Source organism: Rousettus aegyptiacus, unplaced genomic scaffold (genome assembly GCF_014176215.1).
Source record: "Rousettus aegyptiacus isolate mRouAeg1 unplaced genomic scaffold, mRouAeg1.p scaffold_m13_p_2, whole genome shotgun sequence".
Taxonomy (NCBI): Eukaryota; Metazoa; Chordata; class Mammalia; order Chiroptera; family Pteropodidae; genus Rousettus; species Rousettus aegyptiacus.
In genome coordinates this window covers 1086166-1111824 of record NW_023416295.1, presented here as the reverse complement: position 1 = coordinate 1111824, position 25659 = coordinate 1086166, and the positions used below count along the sequence as shown (strand labels likewise).

General features: G+C 60.7%; 1 protein-coding gene across 7 annotated transcripts in view; it reads right to left on the bottom strand.

The window, feature by feature from the left end:
• Positions 1-25659, bottom strand: part of HDAC4 (histone deacetylase 4) — a 173485-nt gene that overhangs the window by 136241 nt on the left and 11585 nt on the right. For all 7 annotated transcript variants that reach the window (XM_036236448.1, XM_036236450.1, XM_036236447.1 and 4 more), the window contains exon 2: positions 5198-5409. In XM_036236448.1, coding sequence (XP_036092341.1) covers positions 5198-5219 — 22 coding nt within the window. In that variant the 5' untranslated portion in view covers positions 5220-5409. The remainder of the gene's footprint in view (positions 1-5197; positions 5410-25659) is intronic.

Genomic DNA, 25659 nt, shown 5'->3' with positions numbered 1-25659 from the left:
GCGGACGGAACGCGGCGGGATGGGGGGCCCGGAGGGCGCGTGGACGGAACGCGGCGGGATGGGGGGCCCTGGAGGGCGCGCGGACGGAACGCGGCGGGATGGGGGGCCCCGGAGGGCGCGAGGACGGAATGTGGCGGGATGGGGGGGCCCGGAGGGCGCAGGGACAGAACGTGGCGGGATGGGGGGCCCGGAGGGCACGCAGAGGGAAGGCGGCGCCCTGCCTACCCCTCCCAGCACGCGTGGCACTCGGCACCTCCATCCCCAGCCTGGATCGGTGCACAGCCAAGGCAGCTCCGAACCCCTCCAGCCCGTCTGCACTGGGCCCATGTCAGGAACCGGCCGCCCTCCCCGTGTCCTCGGGGCTCAGCCTCACCCCCGAACTCTCCCAGGCCCACGGGCCACTGGGGCCTCGGCCACACCCTCACAGAGGGTCTGGGACAAGCTCCCCGGCGGCTGTGGCCAGCTGCTCCCCATCTTCTGACACCGTGAACGCAGGCCCTGTGTCCGCGCCCAAGCCCCCAGCGCCCCTGCAGCCGGCGTCAGGCCACCCTCCTCAGGCCTCCGCCAAGGCCACTGTCAGCTCCTCAGCTCTCCAGTCACTTCTGGTGGCCCAGGGCCTCGCTCCATGTCCAGAACTGCCTGCCACCAGCACCCCAGAACTGTCGTCTTCTCTGTTAATTGCAGGTCCTCAAAATTCATCTCCTCTTTAATGAAGTCCTTAAAACTGCAACATTCCTAAAACACTGGATCATTTGATCATTGCAAAGCCTGAGTCAAGTGACAATGTTTCTACCTGAGATAATTTCTATCTTAAAATGAAACAACCTTGGTGGCCAAACTGGTTGAAATAAGGATTCAAGATCAAACAAAGAAAGCTGGGCCTGAGCTCACACTGTGGTTGGCAGAGAGCCTCCTCCAGGAAGACTTCCAGGATGGGAACTTGACGATGTTAGAAGAAATAAAACGATGTTGAAAGTCACTAATCTCTAAGCTATTGCTGACACCGACTTCCTGGCTGGTTTTATACTGATGGGATATTTCGGACTCAACAGAGTATTAAGAAATTAGATAATGGTCCAAATTAAGACACTAATCTTAAATACAAAGGTTCCCTCGAAATAGGTTTTCTGCTTTTAATTAAACACAATCCGCGCCTCTTAGTAAGATGCAGGGAGAGAGAAGACACTTGAATCAGCCGCTCCAAGCCCTGCGAACCAGTCGTCTGTCAGGAACGAGGTGTGGATGGCCACGCACGGGTCCTGGAAGGCCAGCGAGGGGCCCTGAGACCCAGGGTCTCCCCTCGAGACTGCTTCTAAGCACCGATGTCACAAGGAAGGTAACTGCACCGCAGAAGTGCGGTGGCCTCGACGAGGTGGCTGAGTGACAGTGCCTGGCCTTCTCGCAAGCCAGCCAGGTTACCACGAGTCCCGGGCACACAAGGCCGCGCTGGCCTGCTGCAGGAGCACTCGAAGGAGAGGACAGGACAGGGGAGGCTTCGCCTTCCTGGCAGCAAGCCCGCACGGTGCCCACACGCTCCGGTCTCACCAGGGGCTCGGCTTCCAGGCAGAGGCCGTGCGGCCCCACACCCCCCACCCCCGGCCCGCGGCGGCACAGCCCCGACAGGAAGTGGTCTGAAGCACTGCACTGGGCGAGAAGCGCGCTATTCCGGAACCTCTCCTCGTTCCTCGGAGCCCTCCCAGGCCAAGCCCGCCCGGGCGCTCTCCTCAGGCCGCTCACAGCGTCAGAAGGGCTCATGCCAAGCGACAAGCCCCGACGCTCAGCAGCCTTACGTCAGAGAGGCAGGGCCTGGCCCTGGCCAAGTCCACGGAGAACAGCAGTGAGGTCGCAGTGGACACCTCGGCCTGCGCCGGGGACTTCCGAAGAAACTCAGGAGGGGGGAAAGCCACACTCGTCAAACCAGCAGGCCATTTTCTCATCGGGGCAAAGCTGACCGCACTGCAAGGGTGACAAGGGGACCAGCAGTGGGCCTGGAGCAGGGCCTGACGCTCCAGGGGAGCACTGAGGCAGGGTGGGGGCCGGCCGGGACGGGAGACCGGAGGACGTGCAGGGAGGGCGGGGAGGCGGCCGGCCACGGCAGGGCGAGCCCTGCAGGCCCGGACAGAGGCAGGGCCTGCCCCCGGCGCCGAAGGGAGGAGACAGCCCTGGGCCTTCCCATCCAAACAGCGAACTGAACGAGCAGCGATTGTTTCTCTGCCCCCGAATCCACCAAAATCGCTCGCTACAGACAGAAACACAAAAGCATGCACGGCGGTGCTAGACAGCGGGAAAACAGCGTCGCTGACAAGAAGCCGGGAGGAACGCCGTAGAAAACACAAGCCCGATGGGGTCGCAGTGCCAGGGAAGCATGCGAGGGGGCGGCCCCCCTCCGGGCTCACGCGCCCCTCCCCGGAGGCCACGGCCGGGCTGCGGCTCAGCCCGACCCGCGGATGGGGCTGCGCTGTCCAGGGTCCCTGGCTGCAGCGCAGGGCAGAAAGGCGGCTCCCACAGGAGACCTGCGCCCAGAGACAGGTGGGGGCACCAGCGAGCTCCCGCCGGCCGCAGCACACTGCAGCGCAGGCGGACGGACCCCCACCGTACGGCCCCCGCCGGGGCGCTGCGCCAAGGCCCCCTGCCACCACCCCAGCCACGGCCCCCGCCACGGTCCCTGCCACAGCCACCCCCCCATATGCCGCCGCCCCACTGCCACGGCCCCCACCACGGGCCCCCGCCAGGGCACTCCGCCAGGGCCCCCGCCCCCGCCCCCCACGGCCCCCCCACGGCCCCCCCCACGGCCCCCCACGGCCCCCCCACCGCCCCCCACAGCCCCCCCACGGCCCCCCCACCGCCCCCCACCGCCCCCCACCGCCCCCGCCACAGCCCCCCCACCGCCCCCCACAGCCCCCCCACGGCCCCCCACGGCAGAGAAGGCCCGGGCCTCCTCCCCAGCAGTCCCACCCTTGCCAGCTCCAGCTCCTCCTCAGTCCCCAACACGAGAGACACAGAGGCCACAGGGGTCAGCGGGCGGCAGTGACCCATAACCGGACAGGACAGCAGCTACGACAAACACGGGTGGGCGAACCCCGCCTCTCCGCGGGGGGCGGCAGGCGCCAGCTCTCCGCCCGTGGCCCGGGCGAGCCTCCGGGACGAGGCCTGGAAGGTTCGGGGGGCTGTGGCGAGCTGCTCGTCCACCAGAGCGAGCCAAGGGAACAGCAAAAGCTTCCGGGTGAAGAAACAGTAGACAAAAACACACGGTTTTGTTAAGAGACCTGGGCTACTGTGAGATGCAGTCATTAATTTTTAAGCACTGAAAATCACATTGAAATAAAGCAAAAAATGGTCAGTAATGAAGAAACAACATGACACACTAGGATCGTAATAGAAAACTTCACCTTTCCCTGTAAATGGAGCTGATGGAGTAAAGCTGACTAATCTAAATCACCTGAGTCACCACGTGCAAGTAACACACACAAAACACATCTCCCCCATACATAAGTACGTATGAATGAGCAAATTTTATAAACATAGGTGCACATACATAGACTTCTTTAGATTAAAAAAAAAAAAATGAAAAACATTCACTTTACATGCCTGGGTGGCAGGCCACGTCTGCGCCAGGCCACGTCTGCGCCTGGCCACGTCTGCGCCTGGCCACGTCTGCGCCAGGCCACAGAAGCGAGTGTCCCCGCTCACAGGGCCGCGTGGCCCCAGTGGTCCTCCCCTCACAGGCCGACAAGCCGGGCACGGACCGAACCCGCCCAGTGCCGGTGTGAACGGACAAGAACGTGCCTCCTCGTGAGCTGTAACCAAGAAGAGAGGTTCTGGAGCAGTCTGAGCGCAAATCTAACAGTCGAAACGCATACACGCACCGCCCGAGCCAGGCTGCCCCCTGGACCTGGGCCAGCGGGACACTTCCAGAAGGGTCCGTGCGAACTACACGCAGGATAATTGCTCGATGCCAATTGCGGCTGTTATAAACAGTGCTGCAACCATATAAACATCCATCTACAAGTTACCAAAAGTAAGTTGGGTTTATATACATACACATATGACATCGAAAGATGCTTGTAACACAGTAAAATGGAAAAAAAGGGAACCGAGTGCCCCCCGGGCAGGACGGTGACAGTTTTCCGCACATTCACACGCCTGCCATGTGGGGACGCAGGAGGCAGGCCCGCTCGGCTCTCAGGGACGGACAGTGGCACCACTTGGGTCTCCCTCACACTCTTCCATCCCGACGGCTTAGTTTGGCTTTACACACTGTATCAATCAGCTTGAATCAATAAAGCCTTCCTATCTAAACACGCCCGGGAGTCCTGCCCTCCAGAGCCTCGGACAGCGCCGATGGGCCGAGGGAAGGCGTCGGGACACCCTGGCCCGTCCCAAGGGAGAGACCCCGCGCCCGGCCTGCACTCTGCAGAGCCTGACCCCAGGCCTCGCGGAGGAGGACGCCCAGCATCGGTGCAGGTGGACACAGGACGGGCTGGGATCAAGGTGCCGCCAAAGGCCACGTCGCAGGGAAGTGGCACATGCTGGGCGGCGCCCAGTGTAGCTCTGCAGGAGCCCAGCGCTGTCAGGCAGAGCGAGGACTCTGAGCTGCCTTCGGGTGACCGTGTGTGACTTTGCAGGGGGACAAAGAGAAGTCCTGGAGGCATGTGCCTGTACGCACCTCTGAAGCGGAGGGCCAGGCAAAGCTGGTTTCCAGTCCCATCTGGCCACCTACTAGCTCTGTGACCTTAGACAAGTTACTTTCTCCCTCCAGGTCTGAGATTCAGGGCACGGAGAGGACTCAGAACGTGCGAGGGGCTCAGGGCAGCACCCTATAAAAGTACAAACGGCAGGAGCGATTCCCACGGCCACACGCCAGGCCCAGTCGTGGAGGCACTGCCCCCCCCCAAGGCCCCCACGAGCAAAGAAACTGGAAGCAACGCTAACTGGCCGTCACACATCACCTGGCTGCAAAGCACAGCTCTTTTCTCCTGGCATCGAAGGACCGCGTCTGCCACCCACGTCAAATCAACCCAGACCGGGACTGAGGCTCCTGGGTTCCTTTCCCCGGAGGAAGAACCACCCCGCCCCCCGCACGTGGAACAGCCCGAGACCACAGCGGCCATCGTCAAGGAAAACAGGTCTGCGTCTCAGCGGCCAGAGGCGGCCACCAGCGAGCCTCCTCCTGCCGAGCAGGGCCCCGTCCGCTTACCTGGGTGGCTTTGGGAGCTCATTGCTAACAGCGTCTGCTCCTGTCGGCGATTCACAATGGCTCAAAATTCCCACGTAAACAATAGCTCCAAAGGGCCCCGAAGTCCCAGGGACACATGCAAGTTCAGCAACGGGAGGGCCGGGCCCCGTCGACAGCGTCTCACGGGCCGGGGGGCCGGAGGGGGCAGGTGTCCAGCGCTCTCAGGAGAGGACCTGCGAGGCGACAGAAAGGACGCGTCAGTCAGGGCGGGGCCCACGCGACGGCAGCACACCCCTCCCCCAGCCAGCACTCGAGCACCCTGCTTTCTGCTCCCGCCTGGGGCTGGTGAGAACGTGCACGTGGCCTCGGCCACCGACACACAGCACTCGGGTCGTCGCTGGTACATAGGTGTGAACAAGTAGAGAAACGAGTCTGTCACGTGGGGTCACTCTGCCTCGGCACCGTTGAGGAAATGCCTCGCAGGACAAGCCAGGGCGCCCCCCGCCCCCCCGCACGGCCCCGTCTGCGCACGGCCCCACCGCCCTACATCGCCGCGGTCCTGGAGTTCCGGTCCAAATTCAGCTTGCCTCACTGAAAGAGGCCCCCGTGTCTCTGTCTTCACAGTCACCGTTTCCTCAGTTGATTTCCACTTTCTCATTATAGAAGTAATACATGCTCGTCACAGGAAAGTATTTAAAAAGTCACCCGTGATGCCATCACACAGAGGCAAACGCTCGGTAACGTTTTGACACTTTTTCTCTGCCGTTTGCCCATACAGACGCCTGGTGCTGTACTGCGCAACCCACTCTCTCTGCCAACATGACAGCCAGGAATTTTCCAGGGTCATTAACTACCCCTGGTAACGCCGTCTGGGAGGCTGCCTCCTGGTCCATTTGTGATCGAAGCTGCCTCTCCCCGACTCCAGGTGGTTCCGATGAGCCTCCAGTCACAGGGCCCTGTCCCCAGATGAAAGGACAGCTAACACGTGACCAGGGCCACACTCATCAAATCCCCGCCCCAAGACCGGCTTCTGCCACAGACCTGTCACTTAACGGAGGAGCCCAGAGGTTAAGTACGAGTCCCACCGCCAGTGTCTGCCTGTGGGTGGTGCCATCCCGGGTGACTTGTTGAACTTTCCTGTGACGAGCATGTATTACCTTTATCATTGGAATACAGAAATAAACTGAGAAAATGGTAGTTACGAAAATCCTATTACCTGTCATCTTCTCTTACAAGTGTGACAAATTCCTGTTCTTGATTAAATTACTAGGGATATTTTTTTCCTGCTGCTTATAACCAAAGAACCCTTCCCAGCATGTCATGCAAGAGGCCACTCACGAAGGCTGGCTCATTAGGTGGTTTCCAAGCCCACGTCCCCTGCCAATCCGTGATTAGTGTCTTCACAATCATTGTTCTGTATCTGGTTATTTCCGTATGAAACACAGTGACTTAGCTCAGGGTCAGAACTTTTATTGGCCAGAAGGAACACCATTTTCTCGCAAGCAATGTCGATGGTACATTTTGCAAATCCTTGCAAATCTCAGACTTCACAGAGAAATCACAACTTGGCTGGACATAAGTCTCAGACCACAGACGTTTCTCGCTCAAAATCTGCACACACTGCCGCACCTTCGGCGCAGCAGAAACCGCGCGGCCATCGGCCAGGCCCCCCCCCCCCCCCCGAGAGCCTTTGCAGGACCGACTCCCAGTGGCGCCATTTCACTGCTGTCACCGTGACCCCGTTCTATCTGGATTCTGCCGGAGGTTTTCTTAATCTTAAAATCCGAACATGTCAGCAGACGCGCGATAAGAGCCTCTTCCCCTTTCTCGTGGTGGGCGGGCCTCGGCTTCCTGGGGTCCCGGGCGTGGGCGGGCGCACCCACCCCGCCTGGCCCCGCCCCTGGGGCACCCCGTTGTTCGCTCTGCGTCCCCAGGCATCTTCTCCGGGTGTTCGCCAGTCGCCGCCGGTTTCCGCATCGCTTTTATTCCTCACGGCTTCCGCTGCAGCGTTTAACCAAACCGTACACTCTGTTTTCAACCATTTCCCCTGACAGCTCGGCCCATCACCTTCTCACTCACCCACGACCTTCTGCTCCTGTCTGCGGAATCCCGTCTTCTCCGAGACAAAATCCTTTGAAAATTTCTGATTTCAACCGTAAGTCATTTGCAGGGGCACCACCGTCTTCTGCCTTTCCGGAGCGTCCCCTCCCCCCACATTCTAGGACCCCTTTGCGAGGCCCAACGGTGGTGATTCTTTCTGTTCATTTTGTCTCAAATAAGAACAGCTCTAGCTGGCCCTGTGTTGCCAAGCGTTGCGTGCACCTGCCCAACCGCCGTTCTGCGTCCAGGGCGCCCCTGGTCCAGGCGCGTCCCCTGGCCCTGCGCTGCGGGGCACGCACAGCGCGGGGCCCAAGGCCGGGGCGCGCGGGCGGCCCTGCCACGGAGCGGCTCGCCTCGCAAACGCGCACTCGGCAGCACGCAGAAGCCGCTGCTCCGACGCAACACATGTTCTGCAATGACCTGACACCCCGCGACACTGCGCACCACAGACGCCGGGCTCAGGGAAGAACCGGGGGCGCCCACTATGCAGACCTCGACTCAGTGAGCGGGGCGCTCCGCACGCGCACAGGCTGCCGACAGAACACCACCGCCGTGTGCAAGAGGACACGCAAAACGCCCAGTAAATAATGCAAGGCTCAGTCAACGCAGAAAGTTGTCTTACAAAGAGGGCAGTAGCCTGACGAGAGCGGGTAAGTGGAAGAACCGACGCTTCTATGTCATGGTGCCGGGGACGGAGCGCACGCGCGGAGACACCGCGGCGAACACTCCAGGGAAAGTGCGCGCGGCCACACGAGCCGGGGCGGGGCCAGGGCGGGGGGGCGGGGCCAGGGAGGGGCGGGGCAAGCAGAGCAAGCCAGGGGCGGGGCCAGGGAGGGGCGTGGGGGCAGGAGTGGGGCGGGGCGGGGTGCAGCGAGGCGGGGGCGAGGGCGGGCCCGGGCTGGGGTGGGCGAGCATCATGGGTCCCCACGGACCGCCACGTGCCACATGCATGTCCTTGAGGCTCAAACCCTGCTCCCCGATGGCAGACACCAGATGCACAAGAAGTCAAGTGTGGCCCAGCTCAGCCCCGCATCACACTGACGTGGCTGCGCGTTAGCAGCACCTGAGCCACTTGTGTGGCATAAGCACATGCTTTGTTGCAGGATGACAGAACGCACACGGCAAAGGGACCGCCCCAGAGCACTCGTTTCCTAGGGCTGCCTCAGCAAAGGACCGCAACCCGGGTGGCTTGGACCCACAGGAATGGACAGCTCACAGGTCCGGAGCATGAGAGTTCTGGGAGCCTGAATCCACTGCCCTTCCCGCCTCTCCCGCAGGTGGCCCTCCGTCCCCGCGAGTGGAAGCACAGAGGCCTCGGCACCAACGTGCGTGCCGCTGCGGCGGGCAACGTGGGGGGGGGGGGCCGCGAACGTAGCAGGGGCGTCACCATGACGACACAGGGCGGTGCAGGAGAGGCACCGTGTCCCACCTGGTACAGAGTGAGCCTCCAAATGCTAGCTACTGATGCTATCTTTATTTTAAACCAAAAGCTGCTAATAAAATCTTGGCAATTAAAAATTTCCCTGAGATAATCAGAATTCTGCTTCCGACCAAAACAGAACACAGACCAGATTTACTCTCCCACACAAAAGAGCTGAAACAAATAGATAAAACCACGGCTTTCAGACACTGGCCATCCGGCATAGAGACCCCCACAGCTGTCCCCGGTGTCTGCTTGGACAGTGTCCAGGCAGCAGTGCAAGGAGAACACCGAAAACATCTGAAAAATGACAGCTTAGCATTTCCCACAGCTGATGAAAACTATAAACCCGCAGACCCAAGAAGGTTCACAAACTATGAACACAAAACACATAGAGTACACCAAGGCCCAGGAAACCAAGCTGCTTAGCACTAGCTCTGAAACAATGTCTTAAAAGCAGCCGGGAAGAAAACGTTACATCGTAGAAAGACAAAAATAAGAATGACAGCAGATTTCTATGCTGAAAGAATGCCAGCCAGCAGACAATGGCAGGACACCTCTCAAAGCCTGGGGGTGGGGGGGGGTGGGGCGGGGGCACAATCGGCCAGCCTGCAGTGCTGTACCTCATGAAAACGGATTTAAAAAACAATAGAGATGTTTTCATCAGCAGCAGGTCCGCAGTACAGGAGCGATGGCAGCCCTCAGGCAGAAGGCGAGCGACCAGGTGGAAACGGCCCCTGCGGGGCACGGAGGCAACGGAAATGGGAACCACTCAGGTAAACAGAAAAGTCCTCTTACGTTCAACCTCTAAAAGAAAAATAGTTTAAAGCAAAAATAATCGAGTATTAAGACGTTTCTAGCAAATGCACTAAAAAAAACAAGTCAAAACTAACACGACGCCCTCCCGTGCTGACACTTGACGCGGGGCAGGGCGTCCCTCGACGACAGACTGATAAGCTGCACACCTACACACTAAATCGGGAAGCGTCCACTTACGGAAAAGTTCTAGTTAGCAAGTCAATAAAAAACACATAAAGCAATCATAAAAATACTCAATCGAAATGAGGGCGGAAAAGGGGGAAAAGAGCAAAAATGTGACCGACAGGAAGACGGCAGCTTCAAAGCCAACCCTACCAGCGACTGTAATCAGATGGTCCAACCGCCCACCCCAGTTCAAGGCAGAGGCTGTGAGATCGGATACAAAAGCCACCCCATTTCGCCCGAGGGTGGAGGGGAGCCCTGTGAGGGGGGCTGAAAGGACTCGGAGAGGAGGTCACGCATTTTACCTTGTGAAATCAATCTTCCCCATATTTACAGACCCAATTATTACGCTGCCTACAAGGAAACAGTTTCGAGTATAAAGATACAAAGAGATTAAGTAAAAGATGGAAAAGATATGTCATGCAGATACTAATCAAAAGAAAGTTGTAATGGTTACATTAATATGAGGCTAAGTAGATTCTAAAGAAAGGGTATCACCAGGGATAACGAAAGCCATTTCACGATGAATTCATCAAGAGACCATAACAATTCTAAACCTTTATGCACCTGATAACAGAGCTTCCTACATGAAGAAAAAATCAATGAAGTATAAGAAATGGACAAATCTACAGATAAGTGGAAATTTCAACACTCTGCTCTTAGCAATTGTTAGAACAAGTAGAGAATCAGTAAGAATGGAAAAAACGTAACACAATCACCCAATCTGACATTTATGAAATACCCTGTAAACAACAGAATACAGTCTTCACGCTTTTTACCTGCACATAGAATACTTACCAAGGCAGACATCTTTTGGGCCATAAGACAAGTCTAAGTTTTTTGTTATTTTTTTAATCAATTTATTTATTACAGTGACATTGGTTAATGAAATCCAGTGTTTCATGGGTACACTTTAACGGTAAGGCATGTGTGTGTGTGTGTGTGTGTGTGTGTGTGTGTATACATACATCGTGTGTTCGCCCCCCAGAGTTAAGACTTCTGTCACCACACATCTGACCCCCCCTCCCCCACCCCCACCAGTCTGCAGTCCCCGTCCACGAGGCTCTGTCTGCCCTGTTCCTGTGTGGCTTTGTATCCCACACATAGGTGACATGTGATTTTCAACTTTGGTTCATTTCGCTCTCGAGGTCCATCCATGTTGTCGCAAATGGCAAAATTTCATCTCTTCTTATGGCTGAGTAACAGTCCATCATATATATGTACCACAGCTTCGTTAGCCAGTCATCTATCATGGGACACTTTGGTTGCTTCCACGTCCTGGCCATTGTGAATAATGCTGCTATGAACATCGGTGTGCAAATATTTTTTCGAATATGAGTTTTCAAGTCTTTGGGGGTAAATACCCAGTAGAGGGATTGCTGGATCATATGGTAGATCAGTTCTTAGTTTGTTGAGGAACCGCCATACTGTCTTCCATCACAGCTGTACCAGTTTGCAGTCCCACCGGCACCGTATGAAGGTTCCTAGGTCTCACTAAGTTTTAAATGACTCAAGTCAAGCCACATAAAGATGTTCCCCAACTAAAAGAAATTTAATTAGAAATCAGTAACAGAAAGATGTCTGGAAAACTCCAAAAATTTGGAAACTAAATAATATACTTCATGGGGCAAAGAAAAAAATTAAAACATGAGTTACAGAATATTTCTAAATGAAAATCCAAACACAACATATCACAGTGTGTAGTGCTTTGAGGGTAATTCACAGCCCTGAATGTCGGTCTAGAAAAGGAGGTCTCATGATTTCACTTACGTGCAGAATCTAAGGAACAAAAAGAACAAACTAATCAAAAAAAGACTCACAGGTATAGTGGACAATATGGTGATGGCCAGAGGGGAGAGGGCTTAGGGGGCTGGGAGAATGGGGTGAAGGGTTAAAGGAGTACAAATTAGTAGTTGATAGCTGGCCACGGGGATGGGGGTCACGGCAGAGGGAATGCAGTCAGCAGTGACATGACGGCCAGGTGGAGGGCCAGGGGAGGGAGTTTTATGAACTCTATAGATATCTAACCAATGTACTGTATACTTAAACTAAATTAAATAAATTTTAAAAACTAAATTAATCTTTAAAAAAGAAAAGGGGGTCTCGAGTCAGGGACTTCAGGTTGTGCCTTAAGAAACTAAAAAAAAAAAAGAAAGAAAGAAATTAAACCCCAAAAAAGCCAAAAAAAAAAAAAAAAAGACAATAACAAAGAACAGAAATGAATGAAATAGAAAAAAGCCAAAGAAACTAAAAGCTGATTCTTTGAGACAAAACTGGTAAGCCCCTAGCTAGACTGATCAGGAAAAATTAAGAAGACACTTTAACAAATCAAGAATGAAAGAGGGGCTTAACTCTAGACCATACGGAGAGAAAAAGGACAATAAGGGAATATTATTGACAACTTTATGCCAATAACTTTGACAATTTAGATGAAATCAACGAATGCCTTAAAAGATGCAAACTAGCAAAGCTCACTCCAGGAGACAGACCGTGGTCAGCGCCCGGGGCAGCCGCGCGGCCACCGGGCGCGTGGGGGCGCGTCCGCCACTCTCTCCGCGCGCCCGTCCGTCCCGAAGCAGAGCCGCGCTGCGAGGCCACGCGCGCGCACCCTGCGGGCCGCCGGGGCCCGGCCGGGGCCGGTGCCACGCCTCGGGCTCCGCCCCGGGGCTGCACCGGGGCGCCCCGGGCCCCAGCCCGACCTCCTTTTCTTCCTTTTCTCCGCACTTCTCCAGTTTCTGGTTCCACGAGATGTCCATGTCACAGCCCCGGAATCGGCCACCGCCGCAGTCCTTGGAGAAGTGTGCTAGCCGCCGAGGTCCCGGGCTCGGAGCAGCCCTCGCCGCCGCCGTCGCCCCCTGTCCTGTCACCCCGCCTCCGCGCGTGCGCTGCCGCCGCCGCACCTGTTACCCCGCACCTGGCTGCGGCGTTCGCTCTGAGACCACGAGTTTCTACAGACACCTCCGAGGCCAGTCCGACGTGGCAGGACGACTCGTCCCCCGCTTCCCTGACGCTCGACTTCTGTCTCCCACAGCGAGAAACCTGGCTCTCGTCACCTGCGATGCCTGCACTCGCTGGGTGCGCTCTGGCTTAAAGTCTCTCAGGATCGCCCGCCGGCGGGCGCGGCAGGAGAAGCCGCCGGGGCCGCACCTGCGGCGCGTGTGTGCGGCCCCTGCAGGCCCCCCGGGGATCCGGCCAGGCCGCCCGGCTGCGCGGGTCCCCTGTCCCCGCCTGCGGGCTCAGGGAGGCACGTGTGACCGAAGGGGGCCGGCCTGCAGTAGCCCGAACCCCGAGCCCTGCATCCTGCTTGGTTTTAACTGTTTATTTACTGTGGATGTGTGAAGAGTAAGAACACAAATTTTGTCGAAGTGGGAAAAAAGTGCTCAAAATTGGCATTTGCAATTTAAATTTAAGATGTTACGGAGTTTCTACGTAAATTTCTCTTGCTTTAAAAAACGCTCCTTGTGTTTTGAGAATTCAGACGTAAACAAAGTCCGCGGAACAGTGTGAGCTGGAAACACGGGGCCTCAGCAACCGCCGGCACCCGCCGCCCCGGCCTCGCCGTGCCTTCCGCTCACCGGAACCCTCACGCTACCCGCACGGATTGGAGAACGGCTCGTCTGCGCGACCCTCCCGCCATGGGTTTCTCTGACTTCTACGCGTATCGCCAGACCAGGGAGAAGTCCACCCCTTCACTGTAAGGTCGTAAAGGACGGGCATTTTGGGACATCAGGTCCTCCCGACCGTGGGAAACCAGATACCGTGGAAGGCGTCGGGGCAGTACCGTCGGGGCGGGCTCTGGGGCCAGCGAGGGCCAGTACCCGGGTGGCCACGGCCTCTTCCTCCCCAAGGGGCCCTGTCCCCAGAGCCGAGGCTGAGGCCCCTCCACTGAGTCCATTCCCGGCCTCAGGCCCTGCGGCCATCGGGAGCTGCCGCCGCAGCCCAGAGACAGTCAGCCCCGGCCACCTCTGGTCAAGGCTGCCACAGAGCCGGGGTCATGCCAGGGCCACGACCCCAAGGGACGGGCAGGGGGAGCCCGGGTTTGGAGAACCAGAGACTGGGGTGCATCTGGAAGACAGCGGAGGCTGAAGAACCCCATGCTCAGCCTGCGAACCCCTCTCCAGAAGCGAGAAATAGGACGCAGTGCGTGAACCGGAGGCGGCAGGGCCCCGACTCGGCACGCGGGCACGTCAGAGCCACAGCGGCAAGCAACAGGCACCCTCCGGGCAAACGGGGGGCCTCCCCACAGGAACCAGTGGCTGGAGGACGCCTGGACGGGCCCCGGGGCGGGGAGCATGGGCGGTCCCCGCGGGAGCCTCGTCACACTCACGTTCCAGGAACCGCGGATGTTGGGCGGCGGCTGTCACACCTGTCGGCCAAGGGCAGGGCAGGACAGCTCGACCCGCAGCCCCGCCGACGGGAAACGGATCATTCCCCAGGGGACAGTGGAGGGCCGTGACCAGAGGAGAGGTGAACAGGGCCCGGCAGACAGATGCTGCCGGGAGCTGCGGGCACGGGGGACGCCAGCCGCGAGGTGCAGCCAGGAGACCAGGCGGCCAGCAGCTCCGCCCCACCAGCACCCTCGGGTCTGCCCAGCGGTGTGGCCCTGAAGCTTCGTAAGGGCGCACGTGCTGGCTGGGCCGGCCGCGCTGGCCACCTGCACGCGGCTCTGGGTTCCGTGAGGACCACAGTCCCTGGCTGGGAGGCCAGAGCTGGGTGGCCCGGGCCAGCCTCGGTCCCCTGAGTGCTTCTCCCCTGCTGCCTGACGGGGTGGGAGGAGTCGGACTCCCTGGAGGTTCCCCGTGGCCCTCACAGGCCAGGCTTGGCGGGGACAGGGGCTCCGGGGCCACGGTCTCGGCACTGTGCAGGGCGTGCCGTGATGCCCCCAGGCCGCCCTGCCCGGAGGCCGGCGCCCGCGTCTCTGTGGGGCTCCCTCTCCCGCTTCCCTCGACCCGTCTCCCAGAGCGGCTTTCCCCAAGGACCCGGCCGGGGCCCCTCACCGCCCCTCGCTCCACCGCCCTGCTCCCTCCCTTCTCGACACTGTCCCCACTGTGTCCTTTAGTCAGCCCCTGGGTCCCAGGCTGTGGCGTGCGGCAGGCACGCAACACCCATGTGCTGGACGAACGGGCCTGTCACAGGTTGTCCTGATTCCTCTGCGGAAATCGCCTCAGAGGAGCCGAGGTCAAAAGCGAATTCCAAGAGCGACAGACTGCCTTTCGGGCTTAAGCAGTTAAGGAACAACACATCTAGCTCGGAAGCGTCTAGAAATCCAAAAGCGCGTGGGCCTCAGGAAGCCACTGCCTCAGGTCCGCAGGGCTGCCAGGGGAGGTGACAAACAGCCGTCCCGGTCCTCGGGACACCCGGACAGACAGGAGTTTGCCGGTGCCCACCAAGACGGAGGGGCAGAGGAGCAAATTAGGAACAAACCATTTTCAGCTGAAAACTAAATCAAACTGACAAAGAAAGCAATACCACCTCGACCCCACAATGAAAGCAAACCTTGCACAGTCAGTCTAAGGAGAAACCGCCAATAACACTGTCTGACTCGCTGAACACGCTTCTCCCTCCCCGTTTCCCTCAGCGTCCTTTAGGCAGAAGGTCTCTGAACAGCCCAATGCAACCGTCACCATGTAAAAACGTACTAGGAATTTAACTCTTAATAAAATAGCCCGTGAGCATGGCATGGTTCCTTCTCTCTCGATGTAAACGTCAAACCGACAGAGGCTGGTGAGACTTTACTGAACAACTGGCTTTTGCTTTTCTAAGAAAACACGCGGACAGCACACGGCAGCTTCAGGTTCCCGAAACCCGACCACGAAGAGCATCTGAAATTTCCATCCGTACGTCTCTAACTAAAGCACAGACTCCTGATAAATGCGAGACGGCGCTGAACGGGCCGCGCCCTGAGGCGCAGCTGCACGGTGACCGCCCCCCACGTGCGGCACCAGGGCGGGCCGGCCGGCGGGCGCGGGGTCTGGAGCCCCGACCTGCCCGCTGGCCCGGAAAGGGCCGCCTTCCAGGAGGAGGCGGCCTCTGGCACTGTGTGTTTACACAAACACATCGCTTTCCTTATTTTCACTTCTGCTCTGTGCAGAATAAATGAAGCTTCGTGCGTCACTACGGCTCAGCCGTGAGCTGCTGCTCCCGCCACCGCGCTGGGACCGAGGGCTGCCGACCGCCCGCGCCCACTGCAGCGGCCTGTCAGTTGACCTAATTTCACAGAATAAACCGTAAACCTTCCAAAGAGCAAATGTCTTATAACTGTAAATCCTTACGAGAACATTCTTTGTAAAATCTTATTAAATGACCACAGAGAAATGTGGCAGGGAGCAAAGAGGACATGCTTTCTCACTGACCACAACCCTCTGCATCCTGTCACATGGGCAACGAATGACCCCGGCTCAAAGTCCACACTCCTCCTCCCACCGCAACCTCAGCCTGCCAGGCTGGTGGGCAAACAGCTGTGAGCGAGGCCGAAAGGGCCGAAGAGAGATGCCGCCCGGCCGACGGCACCCAGCGCGGCAGCCCGACCCGGCGCCACGCATGCGCTGACGGCGACGAGAGCCGCCCCCGCGTCGGGAGTGAGGCCCCTCACCCCCACCTCCACTCGGCTGCTGCCGGAGATGCTGGCCAGCGCAACAAGGCAAGAAAAAGGAATGAAAGGCACGAGGCTTAAAAAGAGAATATACTGCTTCATCACAGACGATATTCTGTGTCCGCAGGAAACTCAAAACAATCTACCAAAAACTGTCAAAATCCCCAGGTGAGCTTAACATGATCACTGAGTACAAGATCGACAGACAGAAATCTACTGTATTTCTACATACCAGCAACAAACGAACAGAAAATAAGCTTTGATAAAAGATACCATTTACGATAGCCCCAATATCGGCAAACGACCTGGGCTAGATCTACCAAAATATGTATAGAACTTCACACATCAAACTACGAAACATTGTAAGTGAAACTGAAGATCTAAATAAATGGAGGAATTTTCAATGTACACAGGTCTATATGGTTAAGATATCAATGTTCCCTGAATTAAGTGGTAGTCAATGTAATCTCAATCAAAATCCCCAGAACATCTTTGAAAACTAACAGAATCAACTTCACAGGAAGTACAAAGGACCCAGCACAGCGATCTGAAACACTCACACTACTAAACGTTAAGACTCGTTGCACACCCACGGAATTAGGACGTGATGTAAGAAGAGACAAAGCGAGGGACAGCAGAGTCCAGAGCAGGGGTACCCAACCCACGGGCCGAGGACCAGTACTGGTCCTGGCCTGTGAGGAGCCAGCTCACACAGCAGGAGGTGAGCAGTGGGCAGGGGAGAGATGCGCCATCTGTGCCCGCAGCCGCTCCCCGCGCCGGCATCACCGCCTCAGCTCCGCCTCGGATCCTCAGGCGTTAGATGCTCATAGGAGCCCCGGTCCCCGGTGCCACAGAGGCTGGGGACCGCTGCTCTAGAGTGAGAGCAACACAAATACAGTAGAACAACTGTAGCAGAGACGGCACTCCAAATTCACATGGAGACAGGCCGGGTGCTGGGTCGGCTGCTATCCTAATGGAAACAGAAATAAACCACGCCCACCACGCCTCAGGAGACACACTGTGGCCACTCCGCGTGCCACGTACGACAGAGACGAAGCCAGGAGAGGTGAAGTGACCGACTGCGAGGGGCTCGAGGGACAGTGCTGGGCGACGGAAAGAGGTCCACGGCGCGGCCGTGCCCGGTGGTAACGCGCCGCCACACACTTTAATTTTTCAGTCTTCATGCGGAAAGGTGTCACCAAGGCAACAGAACAGCTTCCTGAAAGACGTCGCGACAGGCAGAAGCCAAGCCAGTTTGGAAACTAGAAACCGGCCTTGGGAGGCCTGAGGTGGGCCGGCCACCGGCCGCTTCCTCGGCTCAGAGACCCGGCCCGGGGGCGGCCAGGGCAACGGGGTCGAGGCCGCCGGCTCGCCCGCAGTCCTGCGCTCGGGTCCCCATGAACGTGTGCCCGGACCCAGAGCTCGCAGTGCCGGGGCCACAGACGCGGCCAGGAGCCACAGAGGCGGGGCGACCGCGGGGGCGGTGGGATCTCCCCTGCGCACCCAGCTTCCTGGGGAGCGGGGTGGGCCTCGGGGTCCCTTTAAAGTCCTACTGCCTAAATGTCCTCATTGCTGAGATTATCTACAAGGAGCACTGTTATTGTGATGAACAAGCAACGCCATTTTTATTTTGAAATTAAACTAAACTGCTGCAGAGCAGCCGCCAGGCGGGAAGGTGTGACCGGCGCCCGCGACCCAGCGCGCGGGAGCCGCAGCCGCCCTTGCGTCAAACAAGGCGAGGACCCCGAGCGCGGGCGCAGGGAGGGGACCGGCACGGAGCGGCCTGGGCAGCTGCCGGCAGCCCGGCTCCCGCCCGGGACCTTCCCGGGACCGCAGCGCCCTCTTTCCGCAGACGGAGCCCGCAGACGGGCGGCGCGGGGCGGCGCGCGGCCCACAGCACCGAACCCCGGCCGTCCCCGAGGCCACCCAGGACACGACCCCGAGGCCGCCCGGGACACGACCCTGAGGCCGCCCGGGACACGGACTCAGAACCAGCAACGCGATGCCCACGCCGACCACGGACCAGCCGCACCGCAAGGGCACGGGCGCCGCGGAGCCGTGGCCGCGTCCGAACCGGCACTGAGACCCCCGCCCCGCGGGCAGCTCGGCCGGGGGCTCCCCGCCCCTCCGCGGGGACGGGAGGCAAGCCGGCCGGCGGCACGGGGCAGGCCTGTGCACGCGGCTGGGCGCCACGACAGAGAGGGCAGAGGGCAGAGGGCACGGTCCTGGGAGGGGCGGCGGGGTCGCGGGGGCGGCGGGAGGGCGGGGAGGGAGAGACCGGCTCAGAGGTGAGCGGGGACCTGCGCGGTGCCCGCGGGGCCGCCCAGGGAAACGCGGGAGAGGCAAGGCGGGGCGGTGGGAGCCCGCCCCCGGCAGAGCGAGGGGGGGTCTGCCGGGCGGCAAGGACACGCCGTGGCAGCGAGCGGGCAGAGCGGACACGCGGGAGGAGGCTGGGGAACCAAAGGAGAGCTGCGCGCCGCTGCGAATCGCTGAAATGCAAACTCGCGGCGGCGGGAACGTCCCCGCGCACCCCGGCCCCGGGACCGAACCCCGGCGGGAACGTCCCCGCGCACCCCGGCCCCGGGACCGAACCCTGGCGGGAATGTCCCCGCGCACCCCGGCCCCGGGACCGAACCCCGCGGGAACGTCCCCGCGCACCCCGGCCCCGGGACCGAACCCCGCGGGAACGTCCCCGCGCACCCCGGCCCCGGGACCGAACCCCGCGGGAACGTCCCCGCGCACCCCGGCCCCGGGACCGAACCCCGGCGGGAACGTCCCCGCGCACCCCGGCCCCGGGACCGAACCCTGGCGGGAATGTCCCCGCGCACCCCGGCCCCGGGACCGAACCCCGCAGGAACGTCCCCGCGCACCCCGGCCCCGGGACCGAACCCTGGCGGGAACGTCCCCGCGCACCCCGGCCCCGGGACCGAACCCCCGGGCCCCCCGAGGCGACTTCACCACAAAACACGACTGCACAGTGCTGACGCCGACGAGGAAAAGCCGGTGCCTCGCCTGTGTAAGGGGGACCTCTGCCAAAAGGGGCGGCGCCCCACGTCGGCCCCTCCTGGACGGAGGCCACGTCCTCACACCCGGGCAGCCGCCACACGGCCCGGCCCGCGGAGCGGCTGCCCACAGCGCCAGCCTCTCCTCCCGAGGCCGCCGGGCCGCGCCACAGCTCGGGGAGGGCACTCGGGGTTGCTGGTGGGTCATCTTCCAAACGTCACCTCCTCCGGCTTTCTCCACTCTCGTCGCAGAAGGCCCAGGAAGACGTCGCCGGACGGCCCCCTCGGCACAGGCTCGACACCGTCTGCTGGCTACAGAGCCCTGTCCCTGCGCTGACGACAGCGCTGCCCCGCAGGCCGGGCTCGGGCCCCGGTGGTTCTGGCGCCCGGGCGCTGGGAGGCCCTCGGCAGTCTGGGGGCGCCCCGCCCTCTCAGGGGTCCACACATGGTTCGGGAAGCACCGTCCAGAACCCCACGAACAAAGCGCTCCTGTCCTGCTGGCCGCGCCCAGCCCCAGGTCCTCCCGGCCACCAACGGGGCCCACCCCACGTCTCCGTGTCACCTTGAGCAAGGGGAGGTGGCCTAAGGACCCTGCCCTCGGCCCTGCTGAGACCCCCGCTGTGTCCTGCCTCGTGCTCCCACCAAGCAGCTGGCGGAGGTCTGGCCAGGGCGCAGCCACGCTGGCCCTGTGGGGAGCGGCCCCGGGGCCCGGTGTCCCTCTGTCCTTGCCACCACCTTCTCAGAGCCGGAGCCCGGCAGAGACGGCCGAGACGTGCCGAGGCCGTCTGACCCTCAGATGCTGACCTGCCTGGGGCAGGGGTCGCAGACTGGTCCTGGGGCCGAGATAATTTTCCACCCAGGTCATGAAGCTGGGACGCTGCCTCCAGACACCAGACCGAGACCCCCACCTGCTCACCACGAACCTCCAACTGTTCCTGGAAATTGCAGTTCTATGGAAATCAAAGTGCCCGGTTTCCAAACTTTCCTTATTTTTCAAAGAGACTGGGGAGGAGGCAAAGTGTCAGATGGCAGTGGTGGCTTCCAGGGACACTGGTCCAAGAGCAGTGCCTCTCAGACGACCCACCAGCAGCAGGGACCTGGGGGGCCATGCAGCGCCACGTGCTTCCGGAAGGAGACAGGCAGGCACAGAACGTCGGGGGGGGGGGTGGCGGGGAGGGACGAGAGCGGCCAGGAGTCAGGGCCGACGCTGCCCGGCTGCCGACCGCGCGAAGCGCGGGAGGGAGCCAGCCCAGGGAACCTGGAAGGTGGGGGGCCAGGCTCATGCCTGGAGTGCACTGGTCCCTGGGGCCCCCAACACTGTCCCCAGGGCCCCCCGTTTCACTCAAGAGCTCACTTGCATGCAGCTCACGCTCTCCCTTGCCCAGCTGGATTCAGACAGTACGGCCCCGGGCCACACCGCCCACGAGAAACAAACAGCCCCCCGCACGTTTCCGACTGCCCGGCGACCCCAGCAGTGGCTCTTCTCCCTCCTTCTGCAGGAAGATGACCCCATGGCAGCCGAACCTCTCACTGTACACGCTGCAGGGTCCGCAGCACCTGTCAGCATGTGTGTAACATACATGACTTGACGGAATGTGCTGGGTAACACGTTTGTTACATGTGAATTAACATGCAGTATTTACACACATGTGCGCACTTCACCATGTGCACACGTGCATAGTTGTTGTCTGTATAAACCTTTCCTTTGGAGTTAGTCGACATTTGTGTTTGGCATGGGATCTTGATAACCTTGTGTTTCATGAGACCCATCCATTTTTTTAAAAAATCTAATAGAATTAGCGCTTAATGGGTACAGAGTTTCAGTTTTACAAGATGAAAGAGTTCTGGAGATTGGCTGCACAACGCCGTGAATACACGCGACGCTTCTGTAAACACCTAAAAACGCTCAAGGTGGTAAATACTATGTCACATGTTCCTCACCACAGTTGAGAATGAGAACGTCTGTTCTCAGGGCGAGACAGACAAAGCCAGTGAATTGCCGAGTTGTTTACTGCACGGGCGACTCCCCTTTCCCATCCCTGACATCGCGGGAGGGCGCTGGGGGGCGTCCTCCACTCGGCCCTGCACTCTAGTTCAGAAAACAAGGAAACGCACCGACTTACACCTCCCAGCGCTGGGCGGCCACGGTCAGGCGGCCTCTCCAGGCTGCGACAGGGCCAACAAACGTCCGTGGGCCGGTAAGCTGAGGAAATGGCTGGAAGTGGCTCAGACACTCAGGCGACACTCCGCCCCCACCTCACACATCGGGGCCTCTCACGGACGGGTATTCCCTACGCCGGTCACTGAGCCGCCACCGGACACGTGACCGGCTGCGACGTTACGACGAAGGGGCCGGGGGCTGGGACGCGGGCGCGAGGCCGCTGCCTTCTCCGTGGTCACGAGAAAAACGCGCCGCTACCTGGGCTGCGGGGGGAGCCACGGGGGGCCCGGCCTGCGCTTCGGACCACCCCACACGCCACCCCCGACCGCGCTCCCCTCGCGCGCGACGCGGTCACGGCACCGACACGCTGTCGTCTCCACATGTGCACGCGAAGCGCGCGGGAGCGAGGGAGACCGAGTTCTGGGGGCCGAAGCCCGTTTCCCAAAGTCGGAAGGAGGGGACGGAGGACGAAGGCACGCTTTCCTCAGTGCGGAGGGAGCCACGCAGGCCAGCGTCCCTGCCGCCCCGCCGCGGGGCGGGGCGCCTGCCACTCGTCTGGGGTGGCTTCGAAATCACCATTTAAGCTCCGTGACTGCGGTGACGCCAAACTCATCTCAACCCGAAGGCAGCGTCACTCACTTCACGCTGCAAGAAATGCTCGGATTCTGCACTTAACAACGGGCGGCCTTCTCGACCTGGGCACGGTGACATCGCAATCCCCTGAGGCAGCTGGAAAGGGCGTGTCACTAAGGCCTCCCTCCCAGTGCCACGTGACACACACACACACACACACACACACACACACTCTCTCCGTCACCTAAGACCGGCTCACTAGGCATCGCGGGAAGCTCCCTGGGCTGCCTGGGCCCCCGGAGCAGCCACAGCGATGCTGACCACACGCAACGCCAAAGGGCGACAGGCCGATTTCACCTGAGGTCCCCCTGGACCTCCTCGCGCCAGTCGACCGAGGCGCAGCATCACCCCAACATGAGCTGGTTCCCCGAGCCAGGCAGGGCACGCGCCCCTGGAACGGATTAAAATCAGGCACCGTAATTACTAAACTGTCACCGTAAAAGCTGGGAATACCATTTTTTTAAAAAATGAATAGGAGAATTAATGGATTTCTCTACTGGCTTGCATTCTTGAGACTCAGCCTGTCCTTTATTACCAAGGCAGTCATAAAAAAAAAAAAAAAAACTTCTGCCATATATGCAAATTAAATCGTTAGTATTTTTCCTAATTACGATAACTGCTTATTTGTGTTGTTGATCTAGTCTCCCAATTTAGTTCCTTTAATATTAATGATATTGGAAATACTTTAATAAAAACACTCTCAGGCAATACAAGAGAAATAATTTCCATTATGTACTGTTCTGATCTTAAAAGTGCAGAGCCACCCCATGGTGACCTGCCTCGATCACCCAGGGACTGGCCACACAGCACTCCCCTGGGCAGGGCCAGGCCGGAAGCCAGCCGACCCCAGTGGGGGGGGGGACGGGGAGATTTCTGGAACAGCTTATGCTTGATCTAAAAACTCAAGCGAGACGTCCACCCCGCACCTTACATATCTGTCCAGCGCGCTGACTCCACTCCCCTCCAGCGGTCCCCCGTTCCCAGGAGGGCACACCCACTTCCTGTGGCTGCAGCCCAGGGGCGCAGGTGGCGGCGGCCGCAGCCAGCTTCCTGGCACCCGGGCCCACCTGCTCTGTGGTGTCCCCGACGCCCTGCCAACCGGGCGCTCTTCCGGCGAAGGGCGCAGACGCTCACAGTTCACACCTCAGCTCTGAGGTCTGACGGTTTGCGAGCAAACCTGCCCGCGTGTGAGCTAGGCCTCCAGAAGGAGGCCGCGGGGCCGGCAGCTGGGAGATGAGCCCGGGGAAGAAGAGACCTGTGGGGCGCGGGCGGGGCCAGGGCGGGACCCGGTTGCCTAACCACGCAGCCCGAACAAGCGCCCCGGCACCCAGCTTCTTGGAGAATCACAGAGAAACCCACGGCCAGGGCACGGGCCTCAGCGAAGCGACAAAGCAAGTTCGTTTTCCGCGCCCGCCACACGGGCAGAGTCCCTGGCAGTCGGTTACAGCGGGCTCCTCCCTCCCCGCGCACTGGCACCGCCAGGCCACCCCCTGCACAGCTCACACGTCAGCCAGAGCCCCCGGCCCCGACCCGGCAGAGCAGGCGGGGGCGGGGGCGACCCCCGGGGCTGGGAAGCCAGCAGAAGCGCGTGTGCGAGGCGTGGCCACGGCCCACGGCCCTGCTGCTGGGTGGGGGCGGAACCCCCTCATCGGCCCTGAAGAACGCTCTGCCCAGGCCTCAGGGCGCGACCCCGCGCCTCCGCCCCCGTAGTCGGGCCTCCCACCCCGGTTCCCATCGCAGGGCTAGGGCAATGGCCATGCGCCCGGCACACGGTCAGCAGCGGAGGCGGCTGCTCTAAGCGCCGCACGTGGAGCAAGGACGGGGGGCCCTGGCTGTGAGCTCCGCACAGCCCTCCGCGGTCGGCGCTGGAAGGCAGGGTGGACAGTGGAATGGGGACCACGGGCGCCCCCTGCTTCTCGAGCCTCAGCCCTAAGCGATGAGGAGGTGCCCTGCCGCGCCACGTGGCAGCACAGCTCAGCAGCAGGCCCATACCTCGGGGGCGGTGCAGGACACACCCCCTGCTGCCCCCACTGCTCTGGAGACCATCTCCAGGGACCGAAGGGCGGCCTGACACAGCAAGACTCAGAGACCCAGCTCTGGCCCCCCGACCTCACTACAAGCCACGGAGAAGAGAGGACTAAGGCCAGGGGAAGGGGCCAGGGTCAGAAACCCCGCGGTGGGTCGAAAGGAAGCTGCCTGCCGCCCGAGGGAGGTGCCCAGCGTTTTCTGTGGCTGCCCTGGACGCCCCTGCTGCGGGCGTAAAGGCCCCGGGGCAGAGAGCCCAGCACACACACCGACACGGTCACATGGCCAGGCCAGAGGACGGTGGCGACGGATCTGGGCAAGGGCAGCTGGGCCAAGCCCCAGAGACCCCGTGGGCGAGACGAAAGGGGACAAGTTTATTCTGGACGACGGAGGCTGGAGCACCTGGGCAGAGCGCTAGGCATGGGCACAGGAAGTCAGAGTAGGGCCTGAGGGGGCGGAGACCGCGCGGACCGACCAGGTGCAGTCCTGACCGCTTCCACGGGGCTCAAGGCCACCGGCGCCGAGCGCCAGCGCTGTGAGAACAGGAGTCGCAGGGTCCTCGCCACCGGTAAGAGTGAAGGCCGAAGACAGGAGGGGTCACCGCCAGGTGAGAGCCCAGGCCGCTGCAGGAACCACGTGGCCTGGGCCCACGCCCCTCCCTCAAGGTCTTGCAGGCTGGGGGGCTGCTGTGCAAGAAGGGGGCGCCCTCCCCTGGAGAGGATCAGGAGAGGAACACCACCCCAGGAAGCGGGCGTGGGGGCCTGGGGCCAGGGGCGACTCCAGCTGATGGCCAGGCGGCTCCCCGGGCCTGTCTGCCCGCTGGCACCTCATGGCACTGAGTCGGGCCGAACCGGCACCCTAATTGGACCTGCAGACACAGCAGCTTCAGGGCCACTGCCAGGTCTTCACCAGAAACCCCAGGGTCCAGGAGAGACCGGCCCGCGGTGCGCCCGCCGTCTGCGGCCCTCGTGCGAAGCCGCCGTCCCACCGCCCAGAGCACGCAGCCGCTGTCCCGGGAGAGCCAAGCTCGTAAGTGTCAAAAATCCAAAGGACATGGGCTTAGCGATGAGGAACTGGGCGAGGCTGCACTCCGCAGAGGGGGCCTCGCCACCCCACAGTCACCAGACGGCCCGTCCCAGGGCCCCCGCCGTCCCCACTCGGCGCCGGGCGAGCAGGCGGAGGGCGGAAGTCGGCCCCATGGGAACCACGAGGAGCCGGGGTTCCGGCCCATGCATGCACCGCCACGTGTGTGCGTGTGCGCGTGCGTGCGTGCCTGTCATGTGTGCGGGGCCGCGGGCACTCACCAGGGCTGTGCGTCCAGAACTGAACGGGGCTGACGCAGAGGGAGGAGGGCCCCGCAGCGAGTGGCCTGGACAAGGTCCCTGCGGGAGCAGCGGCCCTGCCCACAGGCACCAGTGACTGCAGGCGGGGCGGCCCCAGGGGCTGCAGGGAGCAGGAGCATCTTCCCGCCCACCAGGCCCAAAGGCTGCCTCCAGCCTCAGAGCCGCCTTCAGGCTGCTGGTCCCCCACTCTGTCCCGCTGTGCCAGGCAAGGGCCACGAGGCTGGCC